The sequence below is a fragment of the Spermophilus citellus genome, assembly GCF_964194105.1.
Source record: "Spermophilus citellus genome assembly, chromosome: 4".
In the NCBI taxonomy this organism is placed as follows: Eukaryota; Metazoa; Chordata; class Mammalia; order Rodentia; family Sciuridae; genus Spermophilus; species Spermophilus citellus.
In genome coordinates, this window is record NC_138185.1 from 198,224,475 (window position 1) to 198,239,585 (window position 15,111).

Here is a 15,111-nt window from a genome sequence, read left to right on the forward strand (position 1 = left end):
TTTTGTTTTTGCAGTGTTGGGATGGGACCCAGGGCCTCATACATAGCAGGCAAGCACTCTACCACTGAGCCACATCCTGTTTCTCAGAATCTGGATTACAGTATAATGAAGCTCACTTGGTCTCAGAAATTACAAAACCATGATGAATGAGAAAGTATGCACTTTCTATGGAATTTTCAGCCTCTTTGGTCGTGAATTTCTTTTATGAAAAAGCCTAAGAGCGTTAGGAACATGGGTGAAGTTATAGAACCATGGGGAGAAAAAGCCAGATACACATAGTTATCAAGTATCTTGTTTAAAATCTCTTCCTATGACCAGACGGGCCTCAGATTTCTGTTGGCATTCAGTTCCCACTGTAGCCCTGTGTGGCACATTTGTTAATATTTTTATATTATTATTGATATATCTATCTTCAGGATAAACTCCCAGAAGTGATATTACTGGGTCAAAGGTTAATGTACGTGTAGTTTTGTTAGATGTTACCAAATTCCTCACCAGTGGAAGTTATACCATTTTTCATTCTGCCTGCATAGTATCAAAGAGAAGCACCATTTTTAAAGTATTCACCTTGTCTTTAATTAAAATGTGATTGAGAGAGATATATACCTAATCTGTACAGGTGTGCTGATACATACGTATTTCTGTACAAGGCACATAAAAGAAGCCAAATGACTATCCCCTTTATGTTTATTAAGTTTAACTTTTTATTTTTCTTACATGTATAGTTTAGAATTATTGAAAATAAAGTGAAATGTAATGTGAAGGAAATTTATTCCCTATATCTTTAGAATTATAATCATCACATGATGCTTTTATGAGCCTGTCTGCCTTGAATTTAAGTGGTTTTCATCAATATGTTCATGTTCTCTTAGGACATTCACCCAATGTAGCCATCACTTCAGTGTGTCTTGCTGGCCTGAACAGAATTCCTTGTGGCTTTTCGGGGAGTAACAAATGCTGATGGACAGTTTGGTGACACTAGCTGCTGTGCAGGGTCAACACTACAGTTCAGTTTCAAAGTTTTTTTGTTTGTTTAATCTGTTAAAACCAAAGAGATTATTTTGTGGTTTTTAAAATTTACTTCTGGGGCTGGGGATGTGGCTCAAGCGGTAGCGCGCTCGCCTGGCATGCGTGCGGCCCGGGTTCGATCCTCAGCACCACATACAAACAAAGATGTTGTGTCCGCCAAAAACTAAAGAATAAATATTAAAAAAATTATCTCTCTCTCTCTCTCTCCCTCTCTCTCACTCTATCTTTAAAAAAAAAATTTACTTCTGATTGTTAAGGATACTTAAAGCAGCATTATAAAGATTGGTGGCTTATGTGGAGAAAATGGCCTGCTAATTGTTCATATAGTTTCTACTTCTCACCTGGAATTTTATTTTTCTCAACAAATAGCAACAATGATGTGGTTGGTGAATATGGCTGAAGGAGACCCAGAAGCCCAAAGAAGAGTGTCCAAACACTCCAAGTATAACACACAAAGTAGGTGACTTTTATTTGGGAATATCCTAGTTTTGTGGGGTCATTGTCATCTCATAGGCTAAGAGTGAGTTGTAAAAGCATTGGTTTTAACTTCTTTTCTTTGGTCATAGATTCCTTTGAGAATCTCCTGAAAAAGCTGTAGTCAACCTCAGTAAATACACAGATGAATACTAAAGGATTCCACATACCCCAAACCCAACCATCCAATCAAGGCATCCTAGGTTAAGATTCTGCATTAAACAATTATCAAGACTACAAGTAACAATAAATGTTGGCAAGCATGTGGGGAGAAAGGTACACTCATACATTGTTGGTGTGACTGCAAATTGGTGCAAACACTCTGGAAAGCAGTATGGAGATTCCTCAGAAAACTTGGAATGGAACTACCATGTGATCCAGTTATCCCACTCCTTGGTATATACCCAAATAACTTAAAATTAGCATACTGTAGCAATGCAGCCACATCAGTGTTTATAGCAGCTCAATTCACAATAGCTAAGCTATGGAACCAACCTAAGGTGCCCTTCAGCAGATGAATGGATAAAGAAAATGTGCCATAAAGAAGAATGAAATTATGGCATTTGCCAGTGTATGGATGAAACTGGAGAATATCAGGTTAAGTGAAATAAGCCAATCCCAAAAAACAAAGGCTGAATGTTCTCTCTGATATGTGGATGCTGACTCACATGGTGGGGGACAGGGGATATTACCAGATCCCCTAGGGATGGTAGCAGATCTGTAGGGCAGAGTACAGGGAAGGGAGGGAGATGTGAATAGGAAAGACAGTAGAATGAATCGAACAAATCTTTCCTATGTTTGTATATGGATACACAACCAGTGTAAATCCACATGTACAACCACAAAAATGGGAAGTTATACTTCATGTAAGTATGATGTCAAAATACATTCTACTGTCATGTGTAACTAAAAAGAACAACAAAAAAAAGATTTTCCATTAAATATATAATACCATGTTAGAAAGGTATAGCTATGATTTTTTAAAAAACAAAACACTAAACTCTCTTTGTAATCACAGTTACTTGGGAGGCTAAAATAGGAGGATTGCAAGTTCAAGGCCAGCCTGGACAATTTAAAAAAATACTGTCTCAAAATATTTTTAGTCTTTTTGGTACTAGGGATTTAACCCAAGGATGTTTAACCATTAAGCCACCTGCCCAGCCCTTTTTAATTTTTTTACCTTAAGATAGGGTCTTGTCAAATTCCTCGGAGCCTTGCTATGTTGCTAAGGCTAGCTTTAAACTTGTGATCCTCCTGCCTCAGCATCCTGAACCACTGGAATTATAGGCGTGAGCCCCTGTACCCAGATCAAAATAAACTTTAAAGGTATTGGGGACATAGCTCAATGGTAGAATACTTGTCTAACATGTGCAAGACTAGCATTGAAAGAATGAGAGAGGAAGGGGAAAAAATGTATTATGAACTTCACTTATATATTTTAATTATTTTTTAAATTAAAAAAATTTTTAGTTGTCAATGTCTTTATTTTATTTATTTATTTTTTATGTGGTCCTGAGGATCGAACCCAGGGCCTTGCACATGCTAGGTGAGCATTCTACCACTGAGCCACACCCCAGCCCCTATTTTAATTATTTTTTAATGTGTATAAGTTTCTCAAAACTGTCATGCTCACCATTTTTAGTCAGCTCACCATTTTGTTGTAATGGGCCATTTATAACAAAATGACTGGCCCATAAAGAAATTCCCAACTACCCACCATGAATCCACTTTTATAATATAGTCATTAAAACCAGTGGTGAGTGCCATCATGTCAGAAGTTTCAACAAGAAATGCATTCTTTCATATGATAGAAAGTCCTGAGGCATAGGGATCTGTAGTGTTGTTTAAGCTAGCAGTTTATTGATATTAAAAAGGGCCCAGGTTCTTTCTTCTTCCTCTGCCATCTTTAATGTATGGAGTGGTCTCAGCCCACTTACAGTCATGACAATTACAGTTATAGACATCATGTCCAGATAAGGTAACATACATGGAAAGAAAGAGACTGTTTCTTCCTTTAAAAGAGGAAGGAGCCAGAAAAATTTCTTCAAATTTCCTAGCAGACTTTGCTTCTCTGGCTAGTACCAAGTCACAACCCTTCAGCCTTTGAACTGTCATTGGGAAGAGGAATGATGGGATTGCCATGCTTGGCATGGCTTGAACAGTTTGCCACCAGAGTCATGTGGGCAAGGGGTGGAAACCCAAGCAAACTAGGACTCTGCCCTCAGGAAATAACGGGAGATGACTCTTGGATGAGCTTAAGCTGTGTTAGTCTGCAAACTGGTGCAACCAATATGGAAAGCAGTATGGAGAATCCTTGGAAAACTGGGAATGGAACCACCATTTGACCCAGCTGTTCCTCTCTTCAGTCTATACCCAAAGGACTTAAGAATAGCATACTACAGGGACACAGCCACATCAATGTTTATAGCAGCACAATTCACAATAGCTAAACTGTGGAACCAACCTAGATGCTCTTCAGTAAAAGAATAGTTAAAGAGAATGTGATTTATATACACAATGGAATATTATTCAGCATTAAAAGAGAATAAAATCATGGCGTTTGCAGGTATATAATGTTATGTGAAATTAGCCAATCCCCAAAACCCAAATGTCTAATGTTTTCTCTGATTTAAGGGTGCTGATTCATAACGTGGTGGGGTGGGGCATGGGAGGATTAGATGAACTCTAAACAAAGGGGAAAAGGGGAGGGAGGGTAAGAAAGGGGGCTTGAGGGTAGGAAAGATGGTGGAATGAGATGGACATCATTACCCTAAGTATATGTATGAAGACACGAAAGGTGTGAATCTATGTACAACCAGAGATATGAAAAATTGTGCTCTATATGTGTAATATGAATTACAATGCATTCTGCTGTCATATATATAAAAAACATTAAAATTTTAAAAAGGATAAAAAAGAACCTTGTAATCATGACAGGTTATTATTATTATTATTAAATATATGAAGAAATTTTTCTAACTATCAGAGCTGTAATTTCCACTTTCTCTTGAAGGCACAGAAAGGGAGTCACAGGACAATACTGCAGATACTGATGATGGTGGCTTCAGCGAGGAGTGGGAAGCCCAGAGAGATAGTCATCTAGGGCCTCATCGCTCTACCGCGGAGTCACGAGCTGCTGTCCAGGAACTGTCCAGCAGCATCCTAGCCAGTGAAGATCCAGAGGAAAGTATGTGCACTTCTCTATGTTGCAGAGTCATGGATTTTTTAGGTGGCTGCATTATCAACCTCTCAAGAATAAAATGAATTGAGAGCATGACCATCACTCTAAACCACACTGTGGCTTTTAGTGGGAAATAGTTAATAGGCCAAATTCTGATTGTAACTACTCTAGTGGGTGTAAAGTAGTCTCCCAGGGCAGTTCTAATTTGCATTTTCCTGATAGTTAATGATGTTAAGTGTTTTTTTCCTGTGCTTTTTGGCCTCGTGTACATTTTCCTTGGAGAACTAGCCATTCATATCCTTTGCTCATTGTTTTGTCTTTTTAGTATTGAGTGTAATCATTCTTTATATACTCTAGATACAAATACTTATATACTTATCATATAAGTTCTTCAGAAATATACTTATCAGATAAGTTATTTACAAAAATTTTCCCCCTATATTCTGATATTTTGTAGGTTTTCTTTATTTCAGCTTCTACAAGTTAGTTTCTTATAGCACTTAACATTTGAAATCCAAAGTCTAAAGCTAGCATTTGTTTAAGTCCCTATATATGCCAAGAAGTTTTCCCGTACTATTTTTAACTCTGATAGCAGCCTTATGAATTCCCATCTAAGAGCTGAGGAATTTGAGAACTGAAGAGGAATCAAATGCTTAGAATTGAATGATAAAATAATAACCCAAATTAAAATGGAGAAATGCTCTGAATAGACCTTTCACAAAGGCTGGAGATGTCACTCAATGGTGTAGTTCTTATTTAGGATGCACAAAGCCCCTAAGTCCAGTCCCCAACACTGCAAAATAAATAAAATAAAATAAATAATAGACCGATTACCAGAGGAGAAATATAGTGACTACTAAGTGCATAAAAAGATACTCAGCATCATTCATTGGGAGGACTGTGATCAAAAAGACTAATACCAAGCATTGGTGAGGATGTAATAAAACTGAAGCTCTTGTGCTTTGCCAGTAGGATTGTAAGCTGATAGCTTACAATCAACAGTTTGGCAGTTCATTGAAAAGCTAAACCTAAATTTACCATATAACCCAGCAACTCTTCCTAGAAATCTACCCAATGAAAAATGAAAACTACCTGTGTCCACAGAGACAAGTATACAGATGTTCATAGCATGATTCATAGTAGCCCAAAACTAACTGTCCAGATGTGCATCAAACTAGTCAATGGATAAACAAAGTGTAATATACAATGGAGACTATTCAGCAGTAAAAAGGAACCAATTGGCTGTGGATAGAGATCAGATATAGAGAGAAGATAAAAACTACAGATATGTGCAGTATCATGGATAAACCCCAAAAATGCTAAGTGAAAAAGGCCAGCCAGCCATGACTTCGTTTATGGGTATGGGTTCTATTTATATGAAATCTCTAGAGAAGACAAATTTACAGAGGTAAAAAGTAGATGAGAGGATATTAACTATAAATGGGTTAAAAGTATCTTATGGGGGGATGAAGTGTGGACTGTGAAGATGGTTGCCAACTCTATATATTTTTCACTCTCATTGAATTACACTCTTACAGTGGGTGGATTTCATAAGATAGGATTTTGTAAGATACCTTGGTCAAGCTGTTCAGGGGTTCTTATGAGGCTTTATTAGTAGAAGTGCTGGGTATTAACTAGGTATTCAATAGATGACAATTATGGTTGGTGATGGTTGTAATTGCAGTGTCTGTTGAGACTCCAGAGTCATTGACGTAGAATCTGAAACTCCTGTTGTAGAAAGAAAGAAAACCTAGTGAAAGCTTAAGTTTTGTCTGTCATCTATTGACTTTTCATTCAGAACAGGGTTATATTTTTTGTTGTTTGTTTGGTTTTTGAGACAGTCCCACTGTGCTGTCCAAGCTGCTCTTGAACTCCTGGGTTCAAGCAATCCTCTCACCTCTGCCTCCCAAGGAGCTGGGGACTACAGGTGTATGCCACTGTGCCCAGCTCAGGACCCTGTTTTTAAATTCTGAAGTCATAACAAAGAAGGACAAACTTTGTTACATTTGTAATCTTTCCTTTTTAGGGGGAGTAAAACTTGGACTGGGAGATTTCATTTTCTACAGTGTTCTGGTTGGTAAAGCCTCAGCAACCGCCAGTGGAGACTGGAACACTACCATAGCCTGTTTTGTAGCCATATTAATTGTAAGTATACACTAATAAAAATATGTCAGTGCTCCTAATGTCAGACTTTCTAGTTCTGAATCCCTTGAAGACAATTCGATTTTAACCCCATGTGGGCCAAGAGTGCCAGTCACTCCAGAAGCTTTTTCTAAACACAAGATAATTGGACCTCACCCGAATAACACTCCACTCTGGCCACACATTAAAATTACCTGGGAGCTTTTAAAACTGAACTCTTCCCTGAAATATCTCATTTAATTTGTTTTCATTGTGTTGTTTTAAAAAGTTCTCCAGGAAATTCTGAGCACTTCTGGTTAGGAGTCCCCACACTGAGCTCAGCATAGCTAAGTGTGAAATGTGCTCTGCTCAAGTTCAGTGTTAAGGGTCCAGCAGAGCTCTTAGTCCCTGAACACCAAGGAGTTGGCTGTTCTGCATTGAATGACACAAGCTGCAGTGTGCAGTGTTACTGTGGGCAACAGGTGCAAAGCAAGAGTCTTAAGCCAGACCACTCCACGGTGCCACAGCAGGGGGTCCCCAAGGCTGTCAAGACTGTGGTTTAAGTAAATAGCCCATAAAATAGCCCATAAAATATATATTAATGCTCTTTTTATTCTTGTTGTGATATTATAGATACATAGTATGCAAGTGAAATTAGATGAAAGTTTAGGTGAAAGCCTTTGTGTTTTATTTTATAATACATTTTTTATTTATGCTATAACCAGTTAGAATTTTCACACATTTTATTTCTCTTTTGAGGATAGTTTTCTGACTTTGAAAGTATTTATTGGCTATATATCTTTTTGCAGAGGGAGTGCTGGGGACCAAAGCCAGGATCTTGTACATGCTAAGCACATACTTCACCGCTGAGCTGTACCCCTGGCCATCTTTTAAGATGAAATTACTTATTCTGAATAAACTGAAATGATGCCCAGTCTCCAGGCTTTGTAGGCAGAGTCTCAGTAACCAGGGTAAAAAATGAACCATATGTTTACCTGCTGTATTTACAAGAAAGCGCCACACCACTCATGCTGGTTTTTGTCATCAGTTGGTTCTTTGAGCATCTCTTTGTCCCCTCATAGCATAAGGAATGCTTTTTGCCTCTGGGATTTTAACCAGCCAAATTAAAATCACATAGGCCTTTTTGATATTTTATATAGAAATTTCAGTTTTTTTCAAAATAAGTTTTACTTATTTTTCAGATCTCCTTCCTCCCTTCCTTCCTTCCTTCCTTCCTTCCTTCCTTCCTTCCTTCCTTCCTTTTTCTGGGGATTTAACCCCAGGGCACCATTGAGCTACATTCTGACTGCTTTTTATTTTTTTATTTTGAAGCAGGCTCTTACTAAGTTGCTTAGGGCCTCACTAAGTTGCTGAGGCTATCCTCAAACTTAAGATCCTCCTATCTCAACTTCCTAAATTGCTGAGATTACAGGCATGCACCATCTCAGATTCTGTTCTTTTCCTGGAATTAGGGAATAAACTATCAACGCTGTGTGCACAATGAACTCTGTACAACAAAGAAACAAGGAATATATTTTCCTTTTATCAAGAAACTACATTTTTGGTAGAGCATGCCCTGAGTTCAATCTCCAATTCAGAAAGAAAGGAAGGTGGGAGGGAGGGAGAGACATTTTTTGTTTTTTCACGGCTCTTTTTCCAGAATTGATGAAACATTGGTGCTAAAATTTAACCCCAAAGGGAAGTATTCAGTTAACCAAGACTTGTTATTGAGTTGTTGTGTGTGAAAATGCCTCCAGTCATGTGTGAGCGTGTGTCTTTCCTGTCTCCTCCGCAGGGCCTGTGCCTTACGTTATTACTCCTCGCCATTTTCAAGAAAGCATTGCCAGCTCTTCCCATCTCCATCACCTTTGGGCTTGTTTTTTACTTTGCCACAGATTATCTTGTACAGCCCTTTATGGACCAGTTAGCATTCCATCAATTTTATATCTAGCATATCTGCAATTAGAATCCCATGGATGTTTCTCCTTTGACTATGATAAAATCTGGGGAGGACAAAGATGACTTTCCTGTGTCCACATCTAATGAAGTCAAGATTCCCAGCTGGACTTCCACAGCTTCCTTCCAAGTTTTCCTGACCACCTGCACTATTGGACATTGGAAGGAGGTACCTACAGAAAACGGTTGTTTAACATTTTCATTGTGGTGAACTGTGTCCCTCGGTGCAAAAACTACCAAATTTGAGGAACAAGGACATGGAAATGTGATGGGCCAAGAAGTTGCTGAGCTCCACCAGCAGTTTGACCCTTGGTCCACAGGAGACTTTACCAACACTGCGAACTCTCAGGACTACCATTACCATAAGGTTAAATGAAGTGGTTTCAGCCGAACAGAACTTTCATCTTAAACTACATAAATCAGCCTAATAAATCTGTATTAATTGAATTCTGAAAATTTTTAGGAGGTACTGTGAGGAGAACAGGCACCAGACACAAAATGGAAAGGTAGAAAGGGGGCTTAAGCTTTCACTTTCAGACTCTTGATGCAGACTTTAATTTTTTAAAAAAGATGGGTTCCCCCTACTTTGAGTCACATCAGATGTGTCGGTTGGTTTTGACGATTTTTTGTCCTCAGGCACTGAAACTCATTACCATCTGTGGTGGCCATTTTTTCCCAAGGCCAGTCTGAACTTATGCTTTGTCCTTGAAAGTCTTAACCTCAGGTTCCAAATTAAGCAATTTCTGGAAATAATGGAACTGTTGCTCAATGATTCCCTATCATCCTTAAGTAAATTCTGGATTTTCCACCAAATTGCTAATTTTTACGCACACTTGTAAGTTCATTTGCCCCAGATGCCTCCTCTGCTCCTCATTTTTCCCTTCGTCCCCCAGCAGTTCTCTTCTACAGCAAATGAGGCAGCTCTGTGCTGGTAGCAGGTGATCCTGTTAATCCCGTTTACTCTCTGTATGATGCGAAGAATGTTGTGAATCAGTGCTATCAGCCTTGCTGTCTCAAGTTTTGATAGCAAGTATGATGTGTGCCCAAAGATAGTAGAATTAAAGAAGAGTAAAATGGCTGGTGAAGCACTTTCTGTCCTGGTTTTTCTTCTGTTACTAAAAGCTACTGACTCTGACACTAGGTCAGAATTTGAATTGGGCCCCGGGGATCTGGCTCAGTGGTAGAGTAGAACACTTGCCTGGCATGCACGAGTCCCTGAGTTACATCCCTGACACTAAGAAAAACAGAAAATCACAAAATTTGAATTAACTCAATCCTGATGGTTTATGTTTATGAACCAGTCATATCAATACAAAGCAATAGTTTGGAGAATGTTTTATTTTGCTTGGCAAGCTGTGGGAGAACCAGCTGCCAAGAGGACAGAGAAGGGGCCTCCCACAGCCAAGGGGCAGAGTGAACTCTCCCGGCAGGCAGCTGGGAAGGAGGAGATCCGAGATGTTCTTCAGGAACCTCACAGTGGGTGCTTTGTGGTCTCTGCTGCATCACCTTCATCTCGATGTGCCTTTGTGTGAACTGGACAGTAGAGTTGCTGTCTGAGTCACAGTTATGTACAGTTCCGTCAGACAAAGCACAAACACAGAGCCAGCAACCTCGTGGACACACAGCACGCAGCTCTAGGTGAAGCCCCGCAGGGCCCAACCCTTATTTTCCCATAGAGAGCCCTTAGCCATGGTGAGGAAACCCTAAGCATCTGTGGCAAGCTATTTCCTCTGGCTGAAGAAGACTGGCTTTTCCTCTCTGGCCTGCTGCTTTCTCTTCCAGCCTCTTGTGTGATCCAGTTGGGGGTTCTCTCTGGAGTTCAGAATATCTGTTTTCAGTCATGAAATAGCTAATAAGAAACTAACCTCACGGCTGGGGATGTAACTGGGTGGTAGAGCACATGCTTAGTGTGTGTGAGCCCTGGGTTCAATCCCCACACCACCAAAAAAAGGAACTTTAGAGGAGGATTGCACTAGTATTAACCTCAATATCAGTTAAAATTGGCTCATCTCAGGCAATTGAGAAGAGCAAGAAAAATAAGAGCTACGCAGGGAAAGAGGCTCATGGTGATAGGTTCTATCTCCTATTTTTTTCATTTAGCTCACTTGTTACCAAGATTCTCTTTTTTGGGCGAGCAGTATAGCTCAGTGGTAGAGCATTTGCATGGGCCTAGCATGTGCAAAGCCCTGGGTTTACTCCCTAGTGCCACATCGAAAATTTTAAAAAATAATTCTTTTTCTGCTCCCAGTGAGGTAGCAGTGTGGGTGGTGGCATCTGGAAAGCACAGCTGCCACTAACCCACCCCCACCCCAGCTTGTGATTCAAAGCACTCTTGGAGCTCTTACCTAGAACAGTTTGTGTAAGAGTGTGTTGTATCTTTCATGACAGTATATAATTGTGTGTGTAATTGTGTCAGTCCATTCTATATATTATTGTCCTATGGAGAAAAATGGCAGTAATTCTGTCTTTAGTTGGAACCACATCTGGGCCATCATAAGTCAGCATACAGAGAAACCATCTTATTTCTTTAAGTCACTGATCTCAGACACAGAACTCGTACAATTTGTATAATAGTTCTGAACCAAGGGCTGAAGACTGAGGATAGATGTCCTGGGCATGGTGGTGCATGCCTGTGATCCCAGCAGCTCGAGAGACTGAGGCAGGAGGATCACAAGTTCAAAGACAGCCTCAGCAATTTAGCAAGACCCTGCCTCTAAATGAAATATTTTTAAAAAGGGCTGGGATGTGGCTCGGTGGTTAAGTAACCCTGGGTTCAGTCCCTGGTACCAAAAAAAAAAAAAAAAAAAAAAACCAAGGGGAGTCACCTAAATAAAAGACTGTAGGGAGAAGTGAGACTTGTCATTACCAGATATTAGAGGAAACGTAGAAAAATTTAGGGTTCTGTCCAGTAAGGTGTAAATTAAAAAAAATTAAAACAATGAATGGGGTTACAATCTAATAACAGGTGTGCTGTAGTTTTTCTTTAGAAACAATGAATTTGTGAAATAAGTTTAGTTTCATCAAGTTTGGCCTGATCGATTACATAAGTGCAATAATAATAGTGACTGATGACATAGTACTCTCAGGGTAGACTGTTAAAAACCTCTCAAGGACCAGGTATGTGGCTCATGGTCGAGTGTGTGCTTAGCAGGCACAGGCCCTGGAGTCAGTCCCCAGATTCATCTTTCATAAACCTTTTGCAGCTTCCTCTGACCTTTAGGACTTGCTGCAAGCTTTATCACTTGGTTAAGCCTTCAGTGTTGTCCCATTTCTTTGTTTTTTAAACTAGAATCATTGTACCTTAAGACAAAATTGTATTCTTATTCCCTAATCACCAAGACCACGCAAAATTCTAATACAAAAATAATTTTCTTTTTAATGTTCTTACCAAAAAGTACATCTGCATATCTGTGTCTTCCTTTGCATCTCTCTCCTACTTATTAGTTCCTTTCTGTTTCATTCTTACTTTCTTTCTAAATCCACATTTTGAAAAAAAAAAAAACCCGAATAAGGCAATATTCTCTTTAATGCCATTTTATAATTTTTCTCATCAAAAAAATCTTAATTTTCTATTATACTTTGAATATAGAATTACATACATTAGGGCTGGGGATGTGGCTCAAGCGGTAGCGCGCTCGCCTGGCATGCGTGCGGCCTGGGTTCGATCCTCAGCACCACATACCAACAAAGATGTTGTGTCCGCCGAGAACTAAAATAAATAAATTCTCTCTCTCTCTCTCTCTCTCTCTCTCTCTCTCTCTCTCTCTCCTCTCACTCTCTCTTTAAAAAAAAATTCTCTCTCTCTCTCTCTCTCCCCCCCCCACTCTCTCTTTAAAAAAAAAAAAAGAATTACATTAATTCTAGAATTTTTTAACACAGTAACCTTATTTCTAGTGAAAACCTAGGTTGGAAGCAAATTTTGAACTGTACCTCATATAGGAACATTTTGGGAATATTTTATTTCTTGAAATGTGTGCTTCCTCATTGAATTTTCCAGGATGGAACAGGACATATTTGCTAAGAGATCCAGGTGTATTTTGTCTGAATAAAAAGAAATCAAAAGTAAATTTATGTTTATGTCTGTTCAGGAGGCATCACTGTCAAATAAAATGTTCAATATTTTACTTGGAAATCACTCAGACATTTTATGAGTATCTATTTTTTCATTTTTAGATAACATTAAGATTTCATATTAGCCGGGTGCGGTAGTGCATGCCTGTAATCCCAGTGGCTTGGTAGGCAGAGGCAGGAGGATTTCGAATTCAAAGCCAGCCTCAGCAATTTAGCAAGGCGCTAAGCAACTCAGTGAGACCCTGTCTCTAATAAAAATACAAAATAGGGTTAGGAATGTGGCTCAGTGGTCAAGTGCTCCTGAGTTCAGTCCTTGGTGTCCCCCCCCCACCAAAAAAAAAAGATTTTACATTATATAAAAAGATTATTTATAAATGTTTACTCCACTTATGTTCATCTAATTTATTTATTTATTGTGGTGCTGGGGATTGAACTCAGAGCCTCACCCGTACAAGAAAAGCACCCTACCACAGAGCTACATCCCTGCCCTGATTTATTTATTTTAAATATTTTTTTAGTTGTCAACGAATCTTTTATTTATTTATATGTGGTGCCGAGGATCAAACCCAGGGCCTGACACTTGCCAGGGAAACATTCTAGCACTGAGCCACAACTCCAGCCCTGATTTATTTTTTAAAAATATTTTTTAGTTGTTTATGGACCTTTATTTTATTTATTTGTATGCCGTGCTGAGAATCAAACCCAGTGCCTCACGCACGCTAGGCAAGTGAGCTACCACTGAGCCACAACCCCAGCCGCCTGATTTATTTTTAACACTTATACCTAGACTGGTTATAAACCCTTAATGGTCAACTGAGAAAGTAGCTCAGTGGTATCCTTAGCACTGCATAAATAAATAAATAAACAAACAAAAAATGTTTTCATATTTTTTCCTGATTGGTAATGTTATGAAGTCTGTGGGTCAAATTTTGGTAAAGCAGTTTTTTCTCTCTCTTTTTTTTTTTTTTTTTTTTTAATTTGGCATTGGGAATTGAACCCAGGGCCTTGTGTATACTAAACAAGGGCTTTACAATACAACGGAGCTACACCTCCAGTATGATTTCTTTTTCTTTCTTTTCTTTTTTTTTGGGGGGGGTACCAGGGATTGAACTCAGGGGGACTCAACCACTGAGCCACATCTCCAGCCCTATTTTGTATTTTTTGAGAGACAGGGTCTCACTGAGTGCTTAGCATCTCACTTTTGCTGAGGCTATCTTTGAACTCACGATCCTCCTGTCTCAGCCTCCAGAGCCGCTGGGATTACAGGTGTGTATCACTGAACCCGGCTACAATTTCATTTTTATTTATTTTTTTTATTTTTAATTTTTTTAATATTTTGATTTTAGTTGTAGTTGGACACAATACCTTTATTTTATTTATTTATAAGTGGTGCTGGGAGGATCGAACCCAGGGTCTCAAAGTTTCACTGCTGAGCCACAACCCCAGCCCTACAATTTCATTTTTAAAAAGCTTAATTTCCTCTTTTCCAATCTCAAATGAGTTTAAGAGTTAATTTTTTAGATGTTTACATTTTAGCTGACCCTAGCTAATTGTGTAAGAAAAATTTTCCAAGCAGCCCCAATTTTTAGTCTTTAGTCATCTGGTTTGCTTGACTAGTCAACATGGGTAGTGAAAACAATGGTCTAATTTTTTTTTTTTTTTTTTTTTTTTTTTGGTACCATGGATTGGACCCAGAGGCACGCACCACTGAGCCACATCCCCAGCACTATTTTGTATTTTATTTAGAGACAGGGTCTCACTGAGCTTCTTAGTGCCTCGCTTTTGCTGAAGCTGGCTTTGATCCTTCTGCCTCATCCTCCCGAGCCACTGGGATTACAGGCATGTGCCACTGTGCCCAGTTTAGTAATGGTTTAGAAGATAGTTTTGGGCTTTTTCTGGCCTGTGTAGCAGACAAAACTTATTTTTTAATGCTGCACAGAACAGACCTTTTATTATTGCTCTGAGCTCAAGATTTTTACTTGTTTGTTCTGAGGGTCTGTCTGACTTTTATAAACACTTGTCCAGTTCTTTTTCTTTCTTTCTTTCTTTCTTTTTTAGACTGTCAGTCTTTTATGGTGCCATAGCTCTAATCAGTGGCTAGCCAGGCAAACCTCAATGTTATTTCTAACAGGCACCACTTGGCAGCTGGTTTGCCGGTGACCAAGGAGTGGCCATGATTCGCAAAGCCATTGACTTGAAGTCTTCTTTTTTCTTATCTCAGCTGAAAGACTCCAAGAAAAACTTTCCAGATCAACGAAAATTGCCAAGAATACATTTTT

General features: G+C 39.0%; 1 protein-coding gene across 2 annotated transcripts in view; it reads left to right on the forward strand.

The window, feature by feature from the left end:
• The window catches only part of PSEN1 (presenilin 1), a 67,073-nt gene extending 54,975 nt beyond the window's left edge, over positions 1-12,098 (forward strand). For both annotated transcript variants that reach the window (XM_081290751.1, XM_081290752.1), the window contains exons 9-12: positions 1,399-1,485; positions 4,517-4,690; positions 6,711-6,829; positions 8,601-12,098. In XM_081290751.1, the coding sequence (XP_081146877.1) occupies positions 1,399-1,485; positions 4,517-4,690; positions 6,711-6,829; positions 8,601-8,756 (536 nt within the window). In that variant the 3' untranslated portion in view covers positions 8,757-12,098. The remainder of the gene's footprint in view (positions 1-1,398; positions 1,486-4,516; positions 4,691-6,710; positions 6,830-8,600) is intronic.
• Positions 12,099-15,111: the final 3,013 nt, after the last annotated feature.